The sequence below is a fragment of the Panthera leo genome, chromosome B2 (assembly GCF_018350215.1).
Source record: "Panthera leo isolate Ple1 chromosome B2, P.leo_Ple1_pat1.1, whole genome shotgun sequence".
In the NCBI taxonomy this organism is placed as follows: Eukaryota; Metazoa; Chordata; class Mammalia; order Carnivora; family Felidae; genus Panthera; species Panthera leo.
This window is the reverse complement of record NC_056683.1, coordinates 24253722-24280873: the sequence shown is the minus strand read 5'-3', so window position 1 is coordinate 24280873 and position 27152 is coordinate 24253722. Positions and strand designations below refer to the sequence as shown.

The 27152-nt window shown below is 39.1% G+C and overlaps 2 protein-coding genes across 3 annotated transcripts in view; one reads left to right on the top strand and one right to left on the bottom strand.

Moving 5' to 3' along the window:
- The window catches only part of CB2H6orf201 (chromosome B2 C6orf201 homolog), a 26171-nt gene extending 3887 nt beyond the window's left edge, over positions 1-22284 (top strand). The window contains exons 2-5 of one of the 2 annotated variants that reach the window (XM_042938040.1): positions 519-717; positions 7669-7891; positions 12263-12361; positions 21604-22284. In XM_042938040.1, coding sequence (XP_042793974.1) covers positions 519-717; positions 7669-7891; positions 12263-12337 — 497 coding nt within the window. In that variant the 3' untranslated portion in view covers positions 12338-12361; positions 21604-22284. The remainder of the gene's footprint in view (positions 1-518; positions 718-7668; positions 7892-12262; positions 12362-21603) is intronic. The other variant, XM_042938041.1, reaches the window with a different exon arrangement.
- ECI2 (enoyl-CoA delta isomerase 2) lies at positions 7986-27152 on the bottom strand. Its single transcript, XM_042938039.1, has 10 exons — positions 27076-27152; positions 24571-24721; positions 22254-22352; positions 21833-22021; positions 19934-20003; positions 15003-15105; positions 14318-14438; positions 10661-10750; positions 9116-9259; positions 7986-8237 (listed from the first exon to the last, which is right to left on the bottom strand). Exons 1-10 carry the CDS (start codon positions 27129-27131, stop codon positions 8082-8084), a joined length of 1179 nt encoding a protein of 392 aa, XP_042793973.1. The 5' UTR covers positions 27132-27152; the 3' UTR covers positions 7986-8081.

Below are 27152 nucleotides of genomic sequence, written 5' to 3'. Positions count from 1 at the left end.
GCCTCCTCCCTCCCTCCTTCCCTCTCTTCCTTTCTTTTGGTAGCAGGACTGTTTTGATGAAGGAAGCAGTATACTGAATTATATTCTGGCACAAGCTCTTTGTCCCACAGCAGACGAGAGATTTGGTTAGGGGCCAAACACGGGCAACGTGAAGTGGTGGATGTGATGTAAATACAGGGTATGGTTAATCTCTCTGAAGATTGAAATAATGGAACAGTAAATTGCCATTAATTTGAGAATCACGCACAAATTACTTAAACAAACTTCAATATTTGTGGTGGTACCAGCACATTGGTTTGTTCATTCATTTATTTATTTGTTGTGCATCTATTAGATGTCTAGGACCAGACTAAGGTCTGAATGTCATCAAGTAATACTTTTGCAGTGAAGGAATGGCAGAGCTCAATAGCAATTATTAAATGGTATAAATATTCTTTCTGAAACTAATGCCATGTTACTCTTGCTATGCAAAGATGGAAAGGAACACTGAATCGTATGAATGTTTATTCTATTACTAGGTCGGAATTCTGAATTCTCTGGCTTAGAAAGGATCTTAGCAAGACATCAGTTTCCAAAAGAGATTAATCTGACTCCCAATCCAAGTAGCATGCCCCTGTGGAGAAGAAAATGCATCAACAATGCAAATCGTGGGTGGAAGAAATGTCAATTGTGGAGTAAAAGCCTTGAGGAACCTCCGATGTCAACCATAGTTGTCAGGTAGGCATCTACTTTTAGTGTGATCACAAACTCTTCATGCCTTAGCCAAAAAATGTCTTAATGTGCTCTTTGAGATGTATGATGAGCATGAAAACAAGCATTGCTATGTATAAAAGCATATAAGCCCCATTTTCTCAGAGACAAAACTCATGGAGACAAAATTCTGAGAGAGAGAGAACTCACGGAGATAGGAGGTGTGTAGGTCTCCCATGGGCCATTGCATTTCATGTTAGTAGGCAGACATCTAGCTGGGCTGGGCTGGCATTCTTGGGAGAGGGACTCGACTACAGAGCTATGGGGCTTTTATGCTGCATGAGTCAGGAAGCACCAGCGCACCCCTAGCATGACTAGGGGCCTAGGATACAATAGTATAAACAGTGGAACCTTAGCGTTATCTGTATAGTGTGCAGGTTTTACACTGACAGAACTGGGAGCCGTTTCAGGGTCTTAAAAATAAGGGCGATACAATCTCATCTGAAACCTCCCTGGCTCCTAGGGGCACCAGGGGGGAAGCAGGAGAGGGATGGTAGGTCTCAGACCAGTAGTAACAGTGGGGATGTAGAATTAGTTGGATTCTGGCACTTAAAGTTATAAGCTTTGGTTTCCTTGGAAAATTATCTTTGTTGGTACACTTCCTTCCCTGATAATGCCAGAGGATGTTTCCAGATTTGTTTCTTCAGTATTGCTGCATGTATTGCTATACAATACCTAATAAGTGATTTCTACATGTAGCACTTAGTAGGTATTCAAAAAATGTTGTTGCCAGGCTGACAGGAGAATATATAATTTTCTATAAAGACAGAGTTCTCTCTGCTTTGAAGGTAACAGGGAGAGATTTCCAGCTCATGAATTTTACCTGTACTGGAAGCTCCCACTTGGAAAGAATTTCCTTGTCTACATTTTTCCCCCAATGTCCTCAGTGGCATAACTTGACAATTGGATTTAAAAATCCATTTTCAATGAAGGCAAAGATATGTTATAAAAGAATTAGAATGATGGTATTTTCTTCTTGAACAATACAAGGCACTAAACTTGTGTTCAGATTAAGGATAGAAGTTATTTTAAGTGATGATTCCTGATTACTCAAGTTAAGATTATTTGACCATACTTTGGAGGCCTATAAAGAAAGAAAACAACAGTTTACACACCTCAATTTCAGGCCATAATGTCTTGATGTGAACTAATATATTTTACTTTACATCCTAGTTTGTTTGGTTTCTGAAAAATATAGCCAGATTGTTAGAACATAAGAAATGACATATTTATTCATATTTTCTTCTACAAACATTTATTTGCTTTTCTTAAAAACTAGGACTGGTAAAAGCAGGCATCTTTTCATTGTTCTTAATGTCAGGAAAAAATAATTCAGTATTTTGTTGGCTATTGGTTTTTGCAGGTTACTTTTAGCAGTTGGAAGAAGTTCACTACTGTTGTTGGTTTGCTTAGTTTTTGTCATAATGGATATTGACTTTTGTCAAATGCTTTCACTGTATCCACCAAGTTGATCATATTTATCTTTTCTATTAATACGGTGAATTATATTGTTTTAAAAATATTTTTATCATGGTAGAATGTACGTAAAATGTTCTATTTCCCCCATTTTTAAAGTGTACAGTTCAGTGGCTTTAAGCACCTCTACACTGCTGTGCAACCATCACACCATCCATATTTCCAGAACATTTTCATCTTCCTAGACTGAAACTCTGCACCCATTAAACACTAACTCCTATTTCCTGGTCTCTCCAATTCCTGACAAACACTATTTTTCCTTTTGTCTCTATGGATTTGCCTAATCTAGATACCTCAAATCAGTAAAACCATACAATATTTGTCCTTTTGTGTCTGGCTTATTTCACTGAGCATGATGTCCTCAAAAGTTCATCATGTTGTGTGTCAGAAGTTCCTTGCTTCTGAAGGCCGAATAATACTCCATTGTATGTATATGCTACATTTTGTTTTATCCAAACAAAACACCCAGCATTTATTGAAAAGATCATCTTTTCCCTATTGAATGGTCTTGGCACCTTTGTCAAAAATCATTTCATCATTAGAAATACAGTCATGCAAAAGTTTATTCTGAGTTTTCTATTCTATTCCATTGGTTTATAATGGAATCATAAGATTATATATTGGAGCTCTAATATTTGGTGTGTTTATAAAATGTTAATACATGTTTATAATTGTTATATCTTCTTGCCTCATTGACCTTTTTACCATTACATTATGTCTTTATCTATTGTAAGAGTTTTCTAGTCTCCTTTTTTTTTTGTTTTTAAATGCGTATAGCCATCCCTGTTCTCTTTTGCTTACTATTTGCATGGAGTATTTTTTTCATCCTTTCATTTCTAACCCAAGCATGTCCCTAGATCTAAAGTGAGACTCTTGTAGGCAGTATATAATTGAATCCTGACTGGCTTTATTATCTATTCTATCAGTCCATGTTTTTTGGAGCATTTAACCCATTTGCATTTGAAGTAATTACTAATAGGGAAGCACTTACTTTTGCCATATTGTTTTCTGTATGTTTTATATATTTTCCCTCATTTTCTCCATAACTGCTTTCTTTTGTGTTTGGTTGATTTCTTGTACCAACACATTTTGATTCTTTTCATTTCTTTTTGTGTATCTTCTATGGATATTTTCTTTGTGGTTACCATGGGGATTATATATAACATCCTAAAGTTGTGACAATCTATCTTAAATTGTTACCAACTCAACTTCAATTGCATAAGAAAACTCCTTTAGAGCTCTGCCCCTCTGTTATTGATGTCACAAACTAAATCTTTACATATTGCATACCCATGAACATAGATTTATAATTACATTTTATGCATTTGTCTTTTAAATCCTATAGAAAATATGGGCTCCTGGGGCACCTGGGTGGCTCAGTCGGTTGGGCGACCGACTTCGGCTCAGGTCATGATCTCGCACTCCGTGAGTTCGAGCCCCGCATCGGACTCTGTGCGGACAGCTCAGAGCCTGGAGCCTGTTTCAGATTCTGTGTCTCCCTCTCTCTCTGACCCTCCCCCATTCATGTTCTCTCTCTGTCTCAAAAATAAATAAACATTAAAAAAAAAAGAAAAAAAGAAAAAAAAGAAAATATGGGCTCCTGGGTGGCTCAGTCAGTTAAGCATCTGACTCTTGATTTTGGCTCAGGTCATGATTCCAGGGTTGTGAGATCTAGCCCCCCATCAGGCTCTGCACTGAGCATGGAGCAGGCTTGAGATTCTCTCTCTCTCTCTCTCTCTCTGCCTCTCTCCCCTGCTCATGCTAAAATAGATAAAGACAAATGAATAAACAAGCAAATAAATCCTATGAAAATAAAAAGTGGAGTTGCAAACCCAAATATCAGAGTACGATTTTTATATTTGTGCATATATTTACCTTTGCTGGAGAACTTTATATTTTTACGTGGCTTTGAATTACTATCTAGCTCCCTTTCATTTCAACTTGGATGCTGTTTAGTATTTCTTGTAGGGCAGATCTAGAAGTAATGAATGCCCAGGTTTTACATTGGAAGGTCTTAAATTTCTCCCTCATTTTTGAAGGGCAGTTTTGCCAAATGTAGAGTTATTAGTTGACTTTTTTTTTTTTTCTTTTCCTTTGAGCGCTTTAAATGTATCCTACTGCCTTCTGGACTGCAAGGTTTCCGCTGAGAAATCTGCTCATTATCTTATTGGTGATCACTTTCTAAAATGATTTGCTTTTCAGGGCGCCTGGGTGGCTCAGTAGGTTGAGCATCTGACTTCAGCTCAGGTCATGATCTCACGGTTTGTGAGTTCAAGTCCCGTGTTGGGCTCTGTGCTGACAGCTCGGAGCCTGGAGCCTGCTTTGGATTCTGTGTCTCCCTCTCTCTCTGTCCCTCCCCTGCTCATGCTCTGTCTCTGTCTCAAAAAATAAATAAAAACATTAAAAATAAATTTATAATGAGTTGCTTTTCTCTTGCTGCTTTTAAGATTCACTCCTTGTCTTTGACCGGTGTCATTATAGTGTGGCTCAGTGTAGGTATCTTTATGTTTATCCTACTTCTAGTTCACTGAGCTTCTTGGATTTGTATATCCACATCTTTCCTCAAATTTAGGCATTCTTGTTTTCAAATGATCACTCTGCCCTCTCTCCTCCTCTTCTACCTGGGGATCCCATTGTGTGTATAGCAGTCAGCCTGACGGAGTCTGTCCCCTAAGTCTTTTAGGCTCTGTTCACTTAACATTCTTTTTTTTGCTCCTCAAGCTTGATCACTTCAAATGACCTCTTTTTAAGTTTGCTGATTTTTCTTCTATTTGTTCAAGTCTGCTGCTGAACTGCCCTAGTGAATTTTTCCAATTATTGTAATTTTCAGTCCCAGAATTTGTTCAGTTTAAAAAAAAAGTCCACCTCTTTGTCAATACACTTTTATCTTCACATGCTGTTTTCCTGATGTCCTTTTGTTCTTTGTCCATATTAGCCTTTAGCTCTTTTGAGGTATCTGACATTTGTTTTAAAACCCTTGTCTAATAACTAGGTGCCTTTTGCTTGTTTCTGAAATTTTTGCTTCCATGTTTTTCTGTTTCTTTGCATGCCCATGACCTTTTGTTGAAAAGTGGGCATTTGCAAAAACAGGCCCCTCGTACACTGATGGGTAAGACCTTCTCTCATTAGTGGGACCATGAGTCTTCAGAGCATCCCGGGCCTTCTCAGGTCTTTTCTGGGCATGCTTCCTGTCCAGGTCTGTATGTTTTAAAAATTTCCCTCAGCTTTTAAATGTCTTAATTTCCTGAAGAATCTCCACCTTCTTCTTGGGGCCTTAAGTATTGTATTGTATTCCACTGTTTTGTAATCTTTCTCATCTGCAGTCAGCTTGTACTTTTCATGTGTTCCATTGACTGCCACTGCCTCTTGTGGTTTCTTGTCTCACATCCAAATTATGGCAGTGTTTCCCTTCTGAACTTTGACTCCAGCCAAGACAGCAAACAGTTCCTCAGACAGTCCACAGATAGGTCAGAATGTTGCAAACAAGTTCCACTCTGCTCCTTTCATCCCAAGGGAGGGAGCCAAGAATCAGGTGAATTCCTTCCAACCGCACCATGCAGGGAAGTGGTGGGCAAGGGCAAGTAAAAATGCCACACAATTTCTTACAAAATTCAATGTGATTTTGTGTTGGACATTCACTTGTTTAGGTGTTCAATTTCTGTAGTTATTTGATGTTTCTATGGAAAAATGAGGCCTAAATCTTCCTAGCTTGCCATCTTGCTGATGTCACTGTTTATTCATCTTTTCCCAGTATTTTCTTCTGTGTTTTGCTCTGCTTAATTTCTGTAGATCTACCTTCCAAGTTTATTGACTCCTTCGTCACCAAGTCTGCTAGCAAAGCCCTTCAGATCATCTTTCTTAAATTTCAGATTTTCAGTTCTAAAGTTTATATTTGCATCTCCTTTGGTAGCTTGTTCCTGCGCTGAGAAGCCACATTGTTTTCATCATTTCAAGTGTGCTTTACCTTGTAGAACAGTCACAAAAACTAGTTTAAAAACTTTGTAGGACAATGGCATCTAGGTCATCTCAGGATTGACGTGTGCTTTTTCTTCACCTTTTTGCATTTTCATGGTCTTCTGCATGTCAAATCATTTTGTGTTGTACCGTGGACACTAAATATTACACATTGCATGGATCCTGGGTCCTGTTGACATTGTCTGGAGAATGTTGTTTTTGTGGGTCCTGCTACAATTGTTTGGAGAATGTTGCTGTTTTTGTTTTAGCAAGTAATCAACCTGCTTAGAGACTATACACTCTATCTTGATCTTGTGTGGGTAATGATCAAAAATCCCAGTGCAGTCTTCAAAGCCTTCTGTGTGTTTTGTCCACTCATGAACCTGAGACTTGTGTGTGTTCATACAGTTAGGGGAACATGTCTCTCTCTCTGCTCGGGGATTGTCCTCATGCTTACTCTCTACCCCCCAGGGAATCCTTTCTCTGATTAGAAAAAGGTTTTCCTTTATCTCAGATTTTATTTGGCCAGGTGTACTGTTGGCCACCACTGCAAGGATTAATGGGGGCCTGCCTTTGGGTGGAAGTCACATGCTCAGGAGGGCCCAGCAACTGTTTCGTTTCCCACCATCTGAGAAACTCATCCTTGTGCAGTTGCTTCTTTGTATTTTGATGCCCTAACACAATCCATCTGCTTTCAATTTCAGCATCTCCAAGGAATTGTTTCACATCTTTTGCCCAGAGATTTTAGATGAAATTAGTGGGAGGGTAGGCAGTAGTAGGCTCATGGTAACACAGTGGAACTGTAACTCTCTGCAACACTTCCTGTGAGTTTGACTCTGGAAAAGCTCCTTAAATCCCCGTGCCTCTACATCCCTACTTGTAAAATGGTAGAAGCAACAGTACCCACATCATTTTCAACTTGTAGCACTGCTTTTTGAGGATAAAATGTGGTTATGGGCCATCTAACACTTGTAACAAACAGTAAGTGCTCAAAACAATGGCTATTACTATTCATATATTTTCAATAAGACTGAACATTTTGGATTATAATACTGGAATACAAAAATGAAGACCTCAAAAGTTATAGGTTCAGTGGGCTGGCTACCTGGATACTGAGGCTTGAGGGACAGACTGAAAAGGAAAGGGGGTATTTAGAAGAGCAAAATATTCCATGATGGCTTTGTAGCCACTGGAATGACACCCTCATCCTTGTCAACTAATAGATATGGCGCCAATCAAAGCAGAAAGTTCCAAGGACAGGTAAGGTAGCTTGTAGGTATGCCTTTTATAGCCTAACACGTTAAACAAGAATGAAGACTATGTAATAGTTAAGTATGTAATTACGGATCCAGAACGCTGCTTTTATGTCCAATGAAATAACCCAATTTTCCCTTCATGCCTTTTTTATTAAATTATGGGGGAAAAAAAGGAAATAAGATTCTTACTTATTTTCTAATAGTACTACTGCTCCATTTGCTCCCTTGCTAGATGGTTGAAAAAGAACATGCAACCCGCCGAAGACCTCCAGTCAGTAATCCAGAGGCTGTCAGTGTTCGGGCCAATTAAGTCAGTCACCTTCTGTGGACGGCAAAGTGCTATCGTGGTGTTCGAAGACCTGACTTCAGCTTGTAATGCTGTGAATGCTTTTCAAAGCAGGACCACAGGCACAATGTTTCAGTGTTCCTGGCAACAGCGTTTCATGTCAAAAGATGTAAGACTCGCTATGACCAAAAACCTCTGTAGATTCTTGTTTTACGTGTCATTTGTTTTTCACCAGGGCTTTAGTGAAGTAGGATAATCGTAAGTGATATTTCAGCACGGTTTATTCAGTTCAAGTATTGGAAATCACAAATGATAGCACATCCCTTCCTTTGAAATGTTTAACGTTTCTGTGATAGGCATCACAGTTTGGCTTTTCGGGTTAAGAAGTTCATGACTGCATTTGTGCATTCATCTGACAGCCATCTTTCCTGGAGGACTCTGCTTTCTTCGGCATTAATAGCATGTAGCTTTTCTTTCTCCCTATTCCTGATGACCTGTTTTGAAATTCTCATGGCCTGAAAACACAAAAGCAACAATAAGGTTAAAAGGCATTGTAACAGGGTACCCTATAGTTCTGATTTTTGTTTCTCCATTGTTCATTTAATCCTGTCACACGTTCAGATACAGGTGTAACGTAGGACAGTGTTTCTCAAACTACAATGCACATACAGATTACTTTGATGGGTGTGGGAGAGAGCCTGGGATTCCACATTTGTAAAAAGCCCCAGATAGATACTAAAGCTTTTGGTTCCAGGACCACATTTTGGACAGAAAGACTATAAGAGCAATCAGTCACCAGTTAGCTGCATATAAAAATGAAAGTGCAGGGTGCCTGGGTGGCTCTTTGGTTAAGTGTGTAACTCTTGGTCATGATCTCATAGGTTGGTGGGTTTGAGACCGATGTCTGGCTCTGTGCTGTCATCATAGAGCTTTCTTGGGATTCTCTCACTCTCCCTCTCTCTCTGCCCCTCCCCTGCTTGTGCTCCCTCTCTCAAAATAAATAAATAAACTTAAAATAAAAACAAAAACCAACCCCCCACCCCCACAAAAGTGCTGCATGATAAGAATCTCCTCAAGGTCAACCTATCTGGTTTCTCACCTGGATTCAAGAATAAAAGTGCTCAGCAAATAATGCCTATCATCCTCCTCAAAGTCATCCCCAGAAAGAACTGCCCCTCTGCCTTCCTACATATCAGAGAAATGAAATGTCTATTTGAAAAGTTTTATAAAAATCAGTGCTTCTAACATTATTATGGTTATTTTTAATCTCAAATTTAGATATGCTCAAAGCTAACCAAGATAGGTCTTGTTTTTTAAATTCCTTATTCTCTTAAGGCAAATACATTATTTCCATGGTTTCTACAATTAAAAAAGAAAAAAAAAGAACACAAACATTTGGGGGCAACTTTGAATATGCTTTCAGCCTGGTCCAAACTTCCTTCTGAAAAGTGCTATCAGGAAACACTTCAGTAACAAGTCCTTGAGCGCATGCCTCTGCAGCGGTTAACTTCTTTCCGAAAATAAGCATCTCGGCTGCCTGAAATGAAAAGTAGGATTGAGATATTAACTTAATAAAACAAAGGTCAGTTAACCTCAGAACAGCAGACATAGGGAGATTCCCCTGTGGTCTTTTCAGGTTGCCAGGATTTCTTGTTCAGGGAGAAACTGAAGACCTCAATAGGCAATGCTGTTGCAAAATGTGCTGAAGCCATCTTAGGCTCTCTAGAAGGTTTGCAGGTGTTTTTGCTTCTGGATGTATCTATGTTGGAGAGGCAAGAGCAGGGAGCCCAGGGCAGAAATGACTTGAAGCAGATGCTGACTTGATAACCCATGCAGCTATAATTTTTTATTTAATATACCATAAACAACTATATAAGAAAAAAAGAATTAAAAAAAAAAAAAAGGAAAATCATGGTCACAGTGAATGCCAACCAAACTTTAGACACTCTACCTCTCTAACTTCCTCTCCCTGGAGATTTTACCCAGTGGTCCAGCTCTGACAGGTTTCTTTACCTGCACAGAGACTAGTACTTAGCTCTACCTGGCTAAAGGAAAGTGAGGACTAAGATTGTTTCTAACAAACTGAGATCCCTAAGCAGATATCCTCTGTATTTCCAATTTTTCTTCTGGAAAAATAGTATTTTCATAGTCAAATGCCCTAAGCCTTAGAGTTGGTTCTGCCCAGCTTTTCAAAGTTAAAATCTGTAGAGTGACTCAGGGTCTATGACAGAATAATGAGATTTAAAAAATACGTATTTACAACAAAAACCTAGCAGTCAGTGAAAACAGGCTCAACTCCAACGCCAGCCCTTTCATACCTCAAAGAGTGTAGGCCGAGCCATCCCCTAGCCCCTGCTCTCCATGCTCCAGTCTTGTGATCACCTTGCAGTCATGCACACTAAGCCTGCACAACCAAGTTTCCAGACACAGTGACAGACCTGAGCAGCCACTGAACCACTCAGGGAACCTGAACACACAACTAAAACCACCCACGAAGAGGCTGCTGTGACTGGAAGTGGTTGTGGAAGAGTATCTCCCGTGACTCTCCAAGTAAAGGTGTCATCTTAGGGCTTCCAGAGGATGACACTCATCTGTACAGAAACCAGGTGGCGCCCTGAGCTGGGCACAAGCCCTGGTCTTTTAATGCTTTTAAAGCCCTGGTCTTTTAACAACACACAGCAGCAGAGAATGAGCTAGGCACCCAGCTGCAAGAATAGATCCTAGTTTGGGGAGTTATGGAGGGTTTCTGATTCTCCCTCATACCAGAAAGACCATTTCCCATAGCCCAGCTCCTCTATATTTGAAACTTTTAGAGTTCAAACATTATCAGCAAATGTTTCATTTTTCTCCTGTCTATATTATAAAAAGAGAGAGTACAGAGTTGCCTTTGGAACAGAAGTCACTGTTACAATTTATTCTTGAGGTTTCCAAAAGTTACCTTGGCTGGGCCCATTATCTTCGGAAAAGTGTAAGAAGAACATCCTTCTGGACTCTGGCCTAGGTGACTAAAAGGAGTATGAAATGTTGCCTATTTGGAGAAAAAAGAAAATAAAATTATTTTTTGTATGGGATAAAAAAAACCCCACTATTGTCTACATCCTCACAATACTTAACTGAGTAACTTGCTTTACAATTAGGATTTTGGTGGAATTATATACACAGAAAGTTCACTACTAGGTATGCAGCTGGTAAGTTTTAACACATGTATACAGTTCTGCAGTCACCACCATGTCAAGGTGTAGACTATCTCCATCACCCCAAAGGGTTCTTTTGTGCCTTCCATTCTTGTCACCCCTAAACAACCACCGATCTGTTTTCTGTCCCTCTGTTTGCCTTCTCTAGAAGGTAATATAATGGAATCACATGTTCTGTAGCCTTTGGTCCTTAGCCTAAGATTTCTGAGAGTCACCATGCTGTAGTATGTATTAGTAGCTTGTTCCTTCTTGTTACTGAACAGAAGAATTCCATTGTATGGATGTTGTAATTCGTGTATCCATTTACCAGCGGAAGCCATCGGTGTTATTTCCAGCATTTTGGCTATTATGATTACGACTGTTAATGATAATTTTATGCAGGTCTCCGCATGAACGTGTTTTCAGTTCTCTTGGGTAAATACCTAGGGGTGGAATTGCCAGGTTGTAGGGTAAATGGTGGTTTAAAACTTTGTAAGAAGCTGCCAAAAGATTTTCCACCATGGTGTACCATTTAGCAGTCCCACTAGCAGCACGTGGAGTTCCAATTGCTCCACACCCTCGCTAAACCTTGTTATTATCAGTCGTTTTATCTTGAACCATCCTGGTAGGTGTGTAGTAGTGTCTTGTGGTTTTAACTTCCATTTACCTAATGACTAATGATGTTGAGCTTCTTTTCATGTACTTATTAGCTCATTTTATATCTTTTTTGATGAAGTAATCATTCTAATACTTTGCCCATGATTTTTAAGTTAGATTGGTTGTCTTTTTATTATCAAATTGTAGTTCTTTATGTATTCTGGTTGCAAGTAATTTTCTTAATAGTGTCTTTCTCCTATGTTTTTAAAGAGGCATTTATACTTTATTTTCTGCAGATTATGTATTCCTCTGTTGCCCATTTTTACATTAAGTTGTTGATCTATCATTTTATAAATGTATTTAAAAAATGTTAGGAAGATTAGCCTTTATTGTGTCAGTTGAAAAATTGTTTCCTCAGTCTGTCATCTGTCTTGATTTTACCTCAGAGAGGTTTTTAAATTGGCTTTAAATATCAGAATCTATGACTAATACTGGTTATTTAGACTACAGAGCCATCTTTAATTTTTTAAATTTATTTAAGAAATATTTTTGTGTATTTCTTGATGAATGAGAAGTCCTTATGAAAGGAAATTAATTTATAATTGACAATATATACACAGAACATTTAGACTTCGTTTCCCCTAATCAGATATGGTGCTATTTCATAATGTATATTGTTAGAGGACATAAATATATAATGTATGCAGCACATAAACCAAAATAAAAATATAAAATACTAATGTCACCTATCATCCCCCTCCCTCCAAAAGAAAACATGTTCAAGAAGATATACTGCAAAGTCACAGCCTAAGGATTACAAGCAGGAAATTGAAAGAAAAGGCTAATCATAGCTAAGGGGACACGAACAGGTATGTGTGGAGCCAACAATAAAGCACCATTTAACTTATTTACAATCATTATTACAAGTAAGCATTTAGCCCATTTTCATAAATAGAGCAGTAGATGTGACTAAGGGTCAGGCTCTGCATCAGACTGCTTGGTGATGCTGGGAGCTTCTTAACCTCTTTGTGCCACAGTTTCCCCATCTGTAAAATGGAGACAAGAGTACCTGTCTCACAGGGCTGTTGTAAGTGTTATGTATGTACACTGTGCATCAACAGAACACCCAGTATGTGGTGTACTCAAATATGATTTTTAGGATTTCTACCTTTTTATTACCTCATGGGGAAATGCACTATTTGTTGACAAAGAAGCTAACAGACAATGTTAACTACTGCCCATAATAAAGAATCATTTGATTATATGAGTAAATGTTAACCCACGTTTAGTATGGTATTTGTTTATGAAGCCAATAATGATAAATCCTATAAAACAAATTCCTCTCCACAGGTTCTTTCTTCTGTGTCTTTCTCTGATTTGAAATTGAACCTTGGTTTGATTCAGTTGGGTGAACTCTTAGCAGTGGTCTCTATTTGTTTAAATATTTTACTTTGAGCCAAATCTTTTAGCATTTTTGATTACATACATGTGTTTTCTTTGATTTCAATTATAATTGGTATTGTTTAAGATGGAAGTCCTAGAAACCTATAAAAGGATGATGGATAGGACAGTCATTTTGAATTCTGAGAGAGAATCAGGAAAATATTCAAAGAGGATGATATATTTTCCCTCTGAGTACTGAAGAAGGAGATCCCCAAGTTCATGTCAGGAATTCCTGAACCCACCCCTTTCTGGGCTGGCTGATTAATGAGTCCTCTAACACACAGTGTGACCAAAGGCTACTGATTTCTGCCTTTGGGCAGAAATTTCCACCTGTAAAGGTTAGACATCCTAGCACCTAGAATCTCATTTACTATTTTCATGGAAAAATTATTAGTAACAATTAGGTCTGACAATATGCCCAATCCGATCAAACTGAATCTGGTAAAAAATGAACCCAAGAGATTAGGATCTTAAAATATGGTCTTGTCTATCAGTAGGGAAAACACCTCCAAACAAAACTAGAAATCTCTTCAGTGATAAAAACCAAATGTTTCCCATGAAGTGTAGATCAGGAAATCCTACTACTGCAGAAGCAAAAATAACTCTAAGAATCTGGTAACCGTACAAGGGATTATTAGTTCTACAGTACAAGTTCTAAGGTAAAAGTTCTAAGCTAAATGGTCATCACATCTTTGTTCAAAATGAAAGACCTGGAGTTCCAGCACCCAGGGACTGGTTATCTCTGAGAGGTAAGATAAGGAGTGTTTTTTAATTGAACCCTTTTCTTTGTGCTTTTCCAGATTTTTCAAAATTTTATTTTCTACTATGACATACACCACTACTGTAGTAAGAACAGAAAGTAAAATCAGTACAATTCAATGATAAACACCAGGCTGAACTGTTTTGGCAAGTAACTTCACTGAGCTTCAGTTTACTTACCTGCAAAAAAGGGAGTGAGGGCAGAGAGTGCTTGAAAGTTCCTTCTTATTCAAAAATTCTATTCTAAAATTCTAAACTCTAGAATTTATTTGGAAAAAAAAAAGTATTAAGTGATCCACTTGTGTAACATGCAAAAATGCCACTCCTATCTTAGATTAATTGGAAAATTAGAAGTTGAGTAACTGTTATGTAATCTGACTAAAGAACTGAAAGAGTGGGGACAAATGTTCACAACAATACTGGTGTTTAGGAAAACCTAAGTTAATAATGAAGGACAAATAAAACAAGTTGAATTACATTAGGGTAATTCGTTAGGAAAAATTTTAATTTAGTCCATTCTACCATAAACCATGTAATCTACTTACTACTAGCAACAATAAAGGAAAGTTCAGAGGACCTCATTTTTCCCTCAAGACTTTGTAAGTTTCTGGGGGCTAACTTACCCTGTTGGATGCATACACAGTATCAAATAGCCCAAGAATGGTGACAGAGATTCCCACAGCTGGACCATTTACCACTGCAATCAGAGGCTTAGGAAAATCTATAAAACAGTCTACAAAATCCCTACAGAAACAGAAATACAAAAGCACATTTAAATGTTCCAAGGCAGCATTACTGAAGTATAGGAAAGACAGCATGAGCCTGAAATAAACTCTCTGGCCAGGCTGGACATCCATCTGAATGGCACTTGATGGAAGCTCATAAAATGAGTCCCATAAGCTTGACCTTGTTTCAACCATGTATTCTGGGCAGCCAGGTCAGGGCTGTATGTCAGCCACAGACTTAGAGATTAGGGTGGCTGGCTGAGCATATGCTGCAATTTTATAGCTCAGTGGGAATGAGAAACCCAGGAGGGATAAATGAGTTAGGAAGAGAGAAGCCTTCCTGTCCTCTAGGCTGAGACTACTTCCCATATCTCATTACCCGCAATCATAGAAACCATGCAATCCTCTGGCCAAAAAGAGAATTTGCTAGATCTCTCTGCTTCAATACGAAAGAAGTTTTTTTTTTTTTTAAAGAACTGTAGTTTATTACATTGACACAAAGAAGTATTTATCTTCTGCTCGACTAAATACCACTTTAATGAATAAGAATGTGCCCTTTGGGATCAACAAATGTCACTCTTACCTCAGTAAAATGGCACTACTTTTAGCTTTCTCCTCTATTCCCTCAGGGGGAATATCAGTGAAATTAGACAGATCATTCCCACTAGAGTAATAGTCACCATTTCCTGTAAATAAAACAGCAGATTCACCATTCATTCCGTAATTACTGAGCATCTACTAGGTAAGGCTCTATTAGCAAGCAGTGGAAATGCACTGGTGAACCAGCTATGGCTCCTGTCCTAATTTACAGACTGTTGAATAAGCTGGACATTGATTTCAAAACACATAAGCAAATGTAGGTAACCTAATTCTGATACAGAGAAGTACTTGACGATGACATGAGAGTATGTAACAGAATTTGTTCTAATCCCGTTTCAGAAGGACATTCCTAAAGAAGGAATAGCTGAACTGAGATCTGAAGGAGCAAGGTTAGCTAGAAAAAGAGGGGTAAGGCAGAATTCATGCAGAGGGAACACCATGTACAAAGGCTCTGTGAAGCGGGTAACCATGGTGTACATGACGAGCTGAAAGAAGCACCACTGTGCCAGAGCAGTAAAATCCAGAGGGGGAGTTGGTGTATGTAGGATGTGGGCAGGCAGGAAAGACCATGCAGGGCTTTGCTGAACCATTAAGAAGTTCTGCCTTTTATTCTAAGAGCCATTGAAGGTGTTTGTTTTAAAGTATAATTTACACACAAGAAATGCTTGTGTGTTTCAATGCTTTTTTTTTTATGCTAAATGCTTTTGTTTTAAATGCTCGGTTAAATGATTTTCGGTAACTGTAAATAATTGTGATCGCCATTTGAAACGGATATAGAACATTTCTACCATCCTAGAAAGTTCCATTAAGCTCCTTTCCAGCCATCTCACTCCACCCCACCCTGCCCCAATGCAATCACTTTCTGACTTCAATCACCACAGAACGCTTCTGCCTATTTTAGAACTTTCATAAATGGAATCACATAATGTGTACTATTTTGTGTCTGTGTTCTCTTTGCTGAACTGTCTTAAAGATTCACCTGTATTCTCGTATCAGTTCTTCATTCCTTTACATTGCTGAGTAGTACTCCATTGTGTGACTAAGTCAACAATTTGTTTATTCATCTGCTGAATGGATATTTGAGTTGTTTTGGACTACTGTAAATTGGATTATAAACTGTTCTGTGGATATATGCTTTACTTATCTTGAGTAATTGTCTAGGAGTAGATTGGTGTGCCACTGAGTTGGTATGTTTTTAAATCCATAAAAGTTGCCAGTTTTCTGCAGAGTTCTCATATTAGATGTGTAAGAGTTCCAGTTGCTCCACATCATCACCAGTCTTTCATATTGTCTGTTCTTTGGATTTTAGCCCTTCTAGTGCATGAAATATCTCACTGTGATTTTAATTTGCATTTGTTTGATGGCTAATGATATTGAGCACCTTTTCATGTGTTTACTGACAATCTGTATATGTTCTTTTATGAAGTATTCAAGTCTTTTATCTAGTTTTTATTCTTTTATTATTTTAAGTTTGTTATTTATTTATTTAGCAAGAGCTCATGTGTGAGTGGGGGAGGGGCAGAGAAAGAGTGAGACAGAGAAATCTTAAGTAGACTCCCCGCTCGGTGCAGAGCCTGATATTGGGCTCGATCTCACAAACCGTGAGATCATGATCTGAGTGGAAATCAAGTGTTGGACGCTTAATGGACTAAGCCACCCCAGCACCTCTATCTAGTTTATAAACCTGGCTGTTGTTAATTTCTACGAGTTCTTTATATATTCTGAATATTAATCACTAATCAGATTTATGTATACATAAATTTGTATATACAAATATGCCCCCCCCTCCACCTCGTGGTACTTGTATATTCATTTTCTTACTACTGACTTTGATAAACAGATATTTTAAATTTTGATGAAGTCTAAGTTGTAAATAGTTTCTTTAATGGTTAATACTTTTTGTGTTCTAAGAAATCTCTGCTTACCCCAAGGTTACAAAGATACTGTTTTCTTCTAGAAGCTTTATGTTTGTGGGTTTTATGCTTAAATAACTTTTAAATTTTTGTATAGGGTGTAAGATGGGGTTGAAGTTCATTTCTCTACATATGGACCTAGTTACTCTTCCATATATGGATATCTAGTTGCTCTGGCACCATTTTTCAGAAGATTTGTCTTTCTCCACTGATTTATCTTGGTGCCACTGAAGAAGTTTCAAATGGGGGAAGAATAAGATTTTTATTTGGAAAAAGAATTTTACTGGATGTGGTAAGATTGGACAAGGCATGGGAGAGGTGGACAAAAGGGTATCAGAGAGATTAGATGGGGTTGATTTCAGTTCAGACAAGAGTCCACGGTAGCTTGGACTAGGTCAGAGGAGACATAAAAAAAAAAGTACAAGTCCAGAAATACTGATGAAGTAAAATTGGATTGGACTGGACATAGGAGGTAAGACAGGGACAAAATCAATAATGAATGTTAGGATTCTGGTCTACACAAAGGGTAGATGTGAAGCCACCTACTGTGATTTGGAACACTAAAAGAGCTCCAGAGAGATGTGGGAGGTGACACCTCTGAAGAAGTGCCAGGTGGGTACACCAGTTGGGAACCCCGTGGAACGTCCTCAGAAAAGATACCAATGGGGGAATCACCAGCATGTAAATTTTTGTTGGAGAGTAGGCATGGATGCAGGGTCCAGAGAGAGCTAGAAGCAAGAAAAGACTGCCTATGGGTAAACCTTCAGGAACTCTCCCATTTGATGACAACACAGAGCATGAACTTACAAAGGAGACCAGAGCCAGCAACTTGGGGCAGGCTGTGCCACTGAAGCCTAGGGTAAGAAAGGAGGGAACCAACCAATGAAACAAACAAACAAAAAAAACTTTCTGGAAATTTAAGGAACTATCATTATTATGTAATGATTGGATCAAAGAGGAAACAGAAACCCAATGTGAAGAATATATAAAAGATAACTATAGCAAAAGCACTATTTATCAAAACTTAACCTTTGAGTTTCCCCAGCTATAAAAGAAGAATAATTACAGGACCTAACTTCACTGGGTTTGTTCCAAGAAAGCTTAGAAAAAGTTAAAATAAAAAAAAGCTTTAAAAAGAATCCAAGTGTTTAGAAGAGCACCTGGTGAAGAGAACAGAAAGTATGTGTGTGTGTGTGTGTGTGTGTGTGTGTATATATATATATATATATCACCTATCATTATTAAATTAGCAATTTGGAATAGAGCCTGTAGATATGATTGCACGTTAGCCTAAAATCATACATCTAAAGACATTCACTGAAGCACTTTAATAGCCAAAGACTAAGTACAATCTACATGTTCATCAACAGAAGAATAATGAAGTAAGTTATGGAATCCAAAAAATGTAATACTCTGTGGCCCTGAAAGGAAACACTGAGATGTGTAGGTTGCTAACAGAACAGTTTTTCAGGATGTGTTAAGGTAGGTAGGTGGATATAGTATGTGTGTATACTGTCTTTCTGGTTGTTTTTAAAAACATGAAGAGAAACACACACACACACACACACACACACACACACACACACACACACACACACGTATATACATACAGTTTCTAAAAGGCATGGAAGAAAAATCAAATTTTTCTCGGGAGCAGGACTGGGGTTCCAAGAATTGAGATTTAGTTTTGTTATGTTGCCTTTTCATATTCTTTAGATTAAAAACAAAACAAAAACCAGGACGATCTTCAGCTCTTCCCTTCCTCTGACCCTCTAATCAGCTATGAGATTTCTCTCTCCTGACCTCTTTTCTCACAAAGAGCTGTGTGATATCTCTATATTATTTATTTTACAAACTTTAGCAAAAAATAAAAGAAAGCAGAATCACTTCTGTTTCTGCTAATGCCAACAAACAGTAACAGCTACCATCTACCACATTCCTGCTGTGTGCCATGCCCTTACCTGCATGATCTCATGTCACCATCGCAACCCTTCAATGGGGTTAGTAAAACACTGTCTTCTCCATTCCAGAAGCAAAGGTCACCCACAGGTAGGTGAGGAATGAAGCCAGGATTTAAATGTAAGTTGACCTGAGTCCTGAGACTTAGCCCCCTACACACACGTGGTGTCCCTTCCAAATCCAACTTCTATTTTCTATGTTCTCATCAGTCCAGGTTCATGGGCATCCATGATATTTTTCAGTGATTATCATAGAACTGATATAATTTTCACTGTTTAAAAATTTTTACTGTTTTTTTAATTATATCTTAAATATTTTCTATATTGTTGGTCTTTACAATTATAATTGTTAGTGCTTATGCAATAAACAGTCCAGTGGATATTCTAGAATTTGCTTTATTATTCTATTATGGCAACATATTTAGAATGTTTTAACATTTTTGCAATTGCAAGAAATTCTGCAAAATACCTTTCTTGCCTCAAGCCTTTAACCTTTTCTTGGATAATTTCCTTAAAATAAACTTCTACAAAGTGGGATTCCCATGCTAAACAATTTATATATTGCCAAAATGCCCTTTTCCTTTGCTATTTACACTTTTTACAGCCATTTTCACTGCTGCCAGCAAGACATTAAAGTCATTTATTCTACCATAACCTTGTCAAAGTAGGGTATAACTAAAAATTTTGCTAATTAAGAAGTACAAAATGGTATCTCATCATTCTGATCTGTATTTGTGATTATTAATGAGGCTGCATTTTTCCTTGGTATCTAATACCTGGTCTTTATCATATAAACTGTTTATTCATTCTATTCACCAATTTCTCTAGCAGATCTTAGTACTTCTCTTACCAGTCTGTATCTCCTTTTTACATGATAAAGATACCAATCTTATGCCTATTGTGTTTTTTATATATTAAAGAATTAGAGTATCTCAGTACTGGAAAAGACCTTAGAGCTATTTACTCAGTTTCCTATCTGGTAGGAAATCCATCCCCCCCCAAATAGAAATTTAATTATTAAGAAATCCAAGAGAATGTCTTACCTGTTAGAACAGTTATGGCAGAGTCATCCTTGCTGGCAGCTTTAAGTGCAAGCATGATTTCATTATACATCTATGTGAAAGGGGAGACGAGGAAAAGAACTTTGAAAATAATAACTGCCACCTGGTGGATTGACTAAAGTCAGTCTGCAAGCCTGCTCTCTGCAAAGTGCCTTCTGTTTATGTTGGTTGTATTTACATAATCAAAAAGGCAGTTGGATACACTTGAAAGGATTCTCATTCTTTTTACAACTACTCCGTGTGTATAATGGTACCATGTGTTATGGTGGACACTGGGGGATTTGTCCACTTTTTCCCAAAGTAAGCAAGACACATTTCTTGAGCTTTTGGAATTAATGCTGGCAGGGGGGGGGGGGGGGGGGGGGGGGGGGGGGAGGGAGGGAGGGGTCCAGGAAGCTCTACAATGGGTGGAGGGTACAATGCAGCTGGAAGCTCAGAGGAAGCACTGATGCATCTGGCATGGGTGGGAGGGGAGGTGGCCATAGAGTTTCATGAAGCGGTTTTTCAGCTAGGACCTCAAAAAAGAGCCCAAGTGTCCCAGGCAGTCTGAAAAGCGTTAATGAGTGTTAAAGGCTGGGATTTCAGGACACTGTAATGGTAACCAAAGACAACAGGACAGTATTTCAAATCAGCAACATCTCTGAAAACCTCAGATGTGTAGTTGTTATAGCTTTTAATGCACTGGTGCCATTTCTACCTCAGATGGGACATCACTGTGGGTGGGAGAGAATGATGAAGAGGGCTGATATTTATGCACACGCAGACACTGAAAAAAAAGATAGACTTTACATAATATATGAGTAAAAGTGAAATCATATTCATTGAGGGAAGAAATGAAGAAGTAATGCCAATATTATTACAGTTATGATGACATAGCATGATGGGGTAACTGGCAAGAGCTGGGATTATGAGATGGATCTATTAGGGTTTCAATTTAGGTTTTCCAGCTTATTTGAGCAAGTTACTACTTAACCTAATTATTTTATTGTTAGGTAATAATAGCAGTAGGCTCCGTATGGGAACTAAAGAAACCTGTGTGGAAAGTGCTGACACTGTGAAGAGTACCTACTATTCGCTATAATCATCACCAGGATTATACAGAATTGAGTGAAGGGCAAGGGAAATAAAGTTTTGATATTCAAATGTTTTACTAATTGGATGGCACATACCCAACCTCATTGAATTTTTATTTAAGACTATTTTAAAGTTAGTGTGCTCTTTCTGCTATAAAGCATATGATAAACCCAACAAAGAAGGTTATAGATAGTCCTCTCAAATTTTAATTGCAGTTCAGCACGAAGCATCTAATTAATTCCCTATAATTTTTTCAAGTGGAAGGGGTGGAAATAGTTATTTTTATTATCATTCTAGTTCAATGAAAGATTCAAAGATCAAAGTTGCTCTTATAAAGCAGCTCATTTTAAGCAGAGCTGGGTTATGCTATATTTAAGAGGAAGGCCTTATTTCCTTTCTCCCTCTACTTGTACAAAATAAAGCCCCATGCAACTAGAATAGTACTCCCTCTCAAGTCTAAGTGACAGGACCAAAGTCAGGGGATGGTCTATCCTGACCTTAGAGAGAATCTCTATGCACATTCACTTATATCAATATATACTTCATTTATGTTAATTTATTTGTGCTTCCATCGTTAGGAAAGTTGCAGTGCTTTTTGGACATGCAGAACCTACCCGAAGCCAACAAGTTCTAAATAATGAATGCCCAACTTGGTCGTGTGAAGTAGCAGCCACCATTACTCATCTTACTACACCAAATCAAACGAGAGATCACAAAAATAGGAATGATGCTGAAACACTACAGCTTTTGAGTGAAATAGGGGAAGAACAGAAAAGCAGGACAAACTCTCACGGCAGGTCGCTTTACCTGAGTTGTCATTGCATTCTTTTTGGCTGGCCGGTTCATCATGATCTTTGTGATGCTGTCTTCAGAGGTTACCACCAGGGTTTCATATCCTGGCTGTTTCCTGTCTGCTTCAGGCTTCACTTGGCTGGAGGAGTCAGAGGAAGAACTCAAACCAGACACCAGATCCACATAGTTCTGCCTCGCAGTTTCCTGAAGAGAAGATGACAAATAACTTCAGCCCACGGTCAACGAGTAAGCATTTTGAGAAACTTACAATGCTAAGAAACAGCACCTTCCAATGAAGAAAGAAAAGAGGTTCTGACTCAACAGAACACATCAAGATCTCACAGGTTCCATCTGCAATGGCTTAATAATGAGAAGCACCCAACTTCCTTCAGGAGTATAGCAAATAAAATAATAGCAAAGTAGCAAGTAAATTTACCTTGGGCAGACTGCCAAGGGCATTCCATGCATCCCATTTGGCCTTATTGATCAAGTCGAACACCCCTGGTTTGGGTGTATTACAAGGTCCTTCAGTGGCCTGTGAAAAGCAGAGAGGCAATTATCAAATGTCCATGCAAACTGGAGTGTTAAATATTTAAGATCCATAGAATGCACAACTAGCATGAATGTGCCTTCCACTCCCAAATACTTTCGGAAGGTACATAAATTCATCTGAATTTTCTCCTTGCCCTCCCTTTGACGCTATTACTAAAAATACACAACAGAAAAAATACTGGAGAGAGAAAATATGCCATGAGCTATTAGCCCCTAAAATAGGTTATAAATGCCTGCATGTGAAAATAATGCAAGGTAAGGGTTCTGGGAAAGTACTTTTTTAAAAATTCCAGTAGTCCATTAGTTTTATACTGATGATCACATTTTTCACACACACTCAAAATATTCAAGCAAATTATCTTCAAACGTGACTAGCCAAACCTACAGCATATTCTGAAACCCCACTCGGAGGTACAAAAAAATACCACTCATTCAGTGGTGGATTTTTACTAACTAGAGTTGTGCCTAGGGTAGCAGGGATGGGGGGCTGTCAGAGCCACTCACCCTTTGGAAGCTGAACTGAAGGGCATGCAAGTAGGAAGCATAAAAACAACTAAATTTTACTTATTTGAGAACAGGTGGAGTGTTTTAAGATGAATAAAATATCCCAAGCAACTGCTTTCCACTTAAATAGCCACATTTAAAAACTTTAAATTCCATAATTAGCCAAAAGAGGAAAGAAGAGGCTTTGAAAAACAAAGGCAGTAAAAGAGTCTGAGACTTTCCCAAGACAGAGAGACTGGAGTCACCCTGCAATGGGTGATACCTGAGAAGCTGGAGGCAACACAGTTCACAAGCCTCCTTCCCCACACCCACCATGGAGTTAGGATAGCAACACTTCTCCCACAACACGTGTCTGACTACACACGTGGAGTACTGCTCACCAGGGAGGCTCACTCAAGACTCAGTGTTCAAAATTTTCATTTGGGGCTCCATCACATGGGTATGGTTGACTAACCAGAAGCCCCCACTCTAAATCACATTGTTAGACTCTCCAGGCGGGCAAAGATACTCTGTACCAGGCATGGTATCTCAAGGGCTGAGGGATTACCTCCCAAAAATCAAGGGCAAAGGCTACATACTTTGTAGGCTCACTCCTACATACTTAGCGTACATTCCTAAAGCACATCAACATTTTATTATATAGCCATGATGCCCTTAGTAATAACTCCCAGGTATCACCCAATATTCTATCCATATTCATTAGCTCTTTCTGAGCTAAGTCAAATTCTTCACTATACACACCCATATGAAAGTAAGGGAGGCTCATACCAATCACAGGAAGAGGAAAATAGATCACACCCAGGAGCTCAGATGAGCTGACTTCTCAAGGTAGTCTTTAGACATCACAACTTAAAAACTGAAGTTTAAAATTTTTGTTATAAAAATTTTCAAACAGGCACCTAGGTGGCTCAGCCGGTTAGGCAGTGGACTCTTGGTTTCGGCTCAGGTCATGATCTTAGGGTCATGAGTTTGAGCCGTACATCAGGCTCTGCACTCAACAGTGTGGAGGCTGCTTCAAATCCTTGGTCTCCCTCTGTCTGTCCCCCACCCCCACCCTGCGCACATGCACGCACTCTCTAAATAAACATTAAAAAAAATAAAACATACACTAAAGTACAATATTCTAATGAATTCCCAATATTCAACCTAACTCAATAACTAGCATTTTTTGGTCATACTTGCTTTGTCCATCCTTTTCTCCCCCCCCCCCCCTTTTTTTTTTGCCCATTTTAGTGATTCCCAAACACATACTACTTCACTCCTACATACTTAGCGTGCATTCCTAAAACACATCAACATTTTATTATATAGCCATGATGCCCTTAGTAATAACTCCCAGGTATCACCCAATATTCTATCCATATTCAAATTTCCCCAGTAGTCTCAAAAAAACTACCCCCCCCCCCCCCCCCCCCCCCCCCCCCGCGGATATTTTCTCAGCCAGATAAGGTCCACACCTTTGGTTGTTATCTTTTTTAAGTCTCTCTTACTCTGGAGTGATCCTGAGGGGTTACTTTTTGCCTTAACAGTACTGCAAAGGCCAATAATATACAAAAACTCTCATGTATACAGGTTTGAGAGGCAAGGCAGCAACCTCAAAAACATGAGAAACAGATTTTAGTAAAACACACAGCGTATCTATTTGAGAGCCATCTGCTCAAAACGTCTCTAAATGATATGAGACCTCAGGGAGTTACCTGCTTATAGAGCGCATAGAGTTTTAGCTTCACTTCATTTCCTGGATCCTTCAAGAGTTTCACCTGACTCAGTGCACTTTCAAAGTCCTTCTGACTGGCTCTCATTGCTGTTTTACTCACGTGCAGCTGAAGTGCTGGGACCTGCAGGGAACTACAAACAGGCACACTGATTTCTAATTGTTCCCAACCGTTACATACCAAAATGCTGTTTCTCCTTAAACATGTTCCCTATACCTGCCCTATACAAGTTGGCTGCAAATGGTTAGTGGTGTAGGGGCCAAGGGCAGGCAGCCCCAAGATGGGCCACTTTGGCATGAACAATATTTTGAGTAAAAAGCAAGCAAAAGCCAGCAGATGTAGGAAAATCTCTCTGCCTCCCCACCAACTGCCTGAGTTTACATTGGAAAGAAGAGCGGTTGAAGAAAGCCACTAACAGAGATTCCTCTTTATCTAACAAACTTTACCTAACAGGACCATCTTTGTTTTGCCAACATTCTCTCACCTTCCTGCTACTGGTCTTCTTCCCCTTTGTATCCTCAAACCCATACCCCTTCTCCTTAGCTCAGAATGTAAGCTTCAAGATACAAGTCATACAAGCCTCATGCTGCCTATTTTTGGAAATTCATGTCATGTATTCCCCATATGTATGAAACTAAATTTGGTTTTCTGTGAATCTGTCGTATGTCCATTTGATTCTTGGTCCAGCTAGAAGGATCTTGAAGGGCAAAATAAATTTCTTCTTCCCCAACAGTGATTTCTAAAAATCAATACAGAGACTAACTGTAGTCATCTTCAAGTAAAGGAAAAGGGAGCTACAATACCGCAATGCATTTGTAGCAACTCAAATTAAATACTGGTAAGAACAGCTAGAACCTGAACTGCCACAAAATTTTGCCACTGGCAAGAAGTAAATGAAAGGCATGCAAAATGAAAGTAATCAGGAGACTGAGTCAGAACAGGTCAAGTGAACAGAACCTGGTCTTTTGCACCCTGTGCGCCAGAAACCCTGTCTGCCCTTACTGATTAACAAAGTATAAACTACTACAAGGCCAATTCTTCCTATTCAGCAAAATGTGTGTCTCAACATACAGATGAAAGGAGGGGAGAATGAGCTAAAATACAAGAAATGTTCAAAAAGACAAATGAGCTGTTGCTGCCATCCAAAGAGCCAGCCACTTCTTAGTGAAGTAAGGGACCCACCTAGGGGAAATCTAACTGATGTGGATGCTAGTCTGTGAAACTGGGCTGAACAGATACAACTAAATACTCACCCCAGGAAGTTTAAGGAGCCAGCTAGAAGCAGAGCAGAAACAGCAAGCACAAACAGGTAAGTTTTTAGCAGGCAGAGGGGAGAAAATTTCAGTGCATAGTATTAAGGCAACAAGCAAAAAAACAAACAAAAAGGGTGTTCACAATGATGACTCTGGCATATAAAGTTCAAGTTAATGGGATCAAAGATGATTAAAACATACAATTACTAATGGAGCCCAAACCTAGTATCACTTCTTCTGCAATAACACAACTTTCAAAGAGTATAATGAACACTATGTTCAAACCCTTAAATATTAGTAATTCAATAAGTCTTCAACAATTTTTATATTAAATAATTGAATTAGTTTCTTTCCAAAATGGGGGAAAAAACTGCATCCTACGTGAATCTGGCACCTGCGAAGTTCCAAACAAAATGAAAGGAAAACAAAATGTCCATTAGAAGGCCTAAATAAATGTGCAAGTGTTCACAAAATATAGTACACACTTATTTTAAGCTAAAGTTAAAAAAATTACAAAACACTACCATTTAATATACAGAATCAGGAAAGTCGTTAACTCCATCACATTACCGGGGTTTCTGGTTTCTTACGCATAGCGTCCTTTTTGTGTGTGCCATTTAAGATTTTTTTTTTTTTAAGTAAACTCTCCCCCCAAGATGGGGCTCAAATCCACAACCCGTGGTCAAGAGTCACGTGCTTTACCGCCTGCATAGCGGGCGCACCCCCCTCCTTTTTTAGTTTTTACATAGTTTGTGTATCCCGCCATTTAACATTATTCTCCAAGTGTTCTCCAAGAAGAGAATAGTTGATAAGGGTTTGCGTTTCTACAGCGTTCAGCAGAATAAGCCAAGCGTGCTTACATGTTCGACCTCATTTTAGCAAACTACGTTTGTAACCCAGAAGCAGCCAGGGTGGCGGCGTACAGGCCGGATATTTGAGTGCTACGCACTCCTGCAGGGAGTGTGGCCCGAGGCGCGCGCTGAGCGCGGACGCGCGCGGGGAGAAGAGTCGCAGCTTAGGCCCGGCGGCTTCCACCCCGACTCTTTCGCGCCCAGCTGAGGAAGAGGGCGCGCGTTTCAGGATACTTGCTGGCACTGTGTTCCTGAAAAACCATAAAAGCATAGCCCTGTTGCTCTCGGGACAAGTTAAGAGAGAGGGCAGCTCCCACAGGCGGCGACTCTCCCGGGACGGAGGCGTCGCAAGGGCGACCCTGGACCCCTGGCTCAGCACTTACCTCCTCAGCACATTAGGGTAACAGCGCCGGACGACTCTACCCGCTGAGCCAGCCATGGCTACCCCGAGGGTATGGGC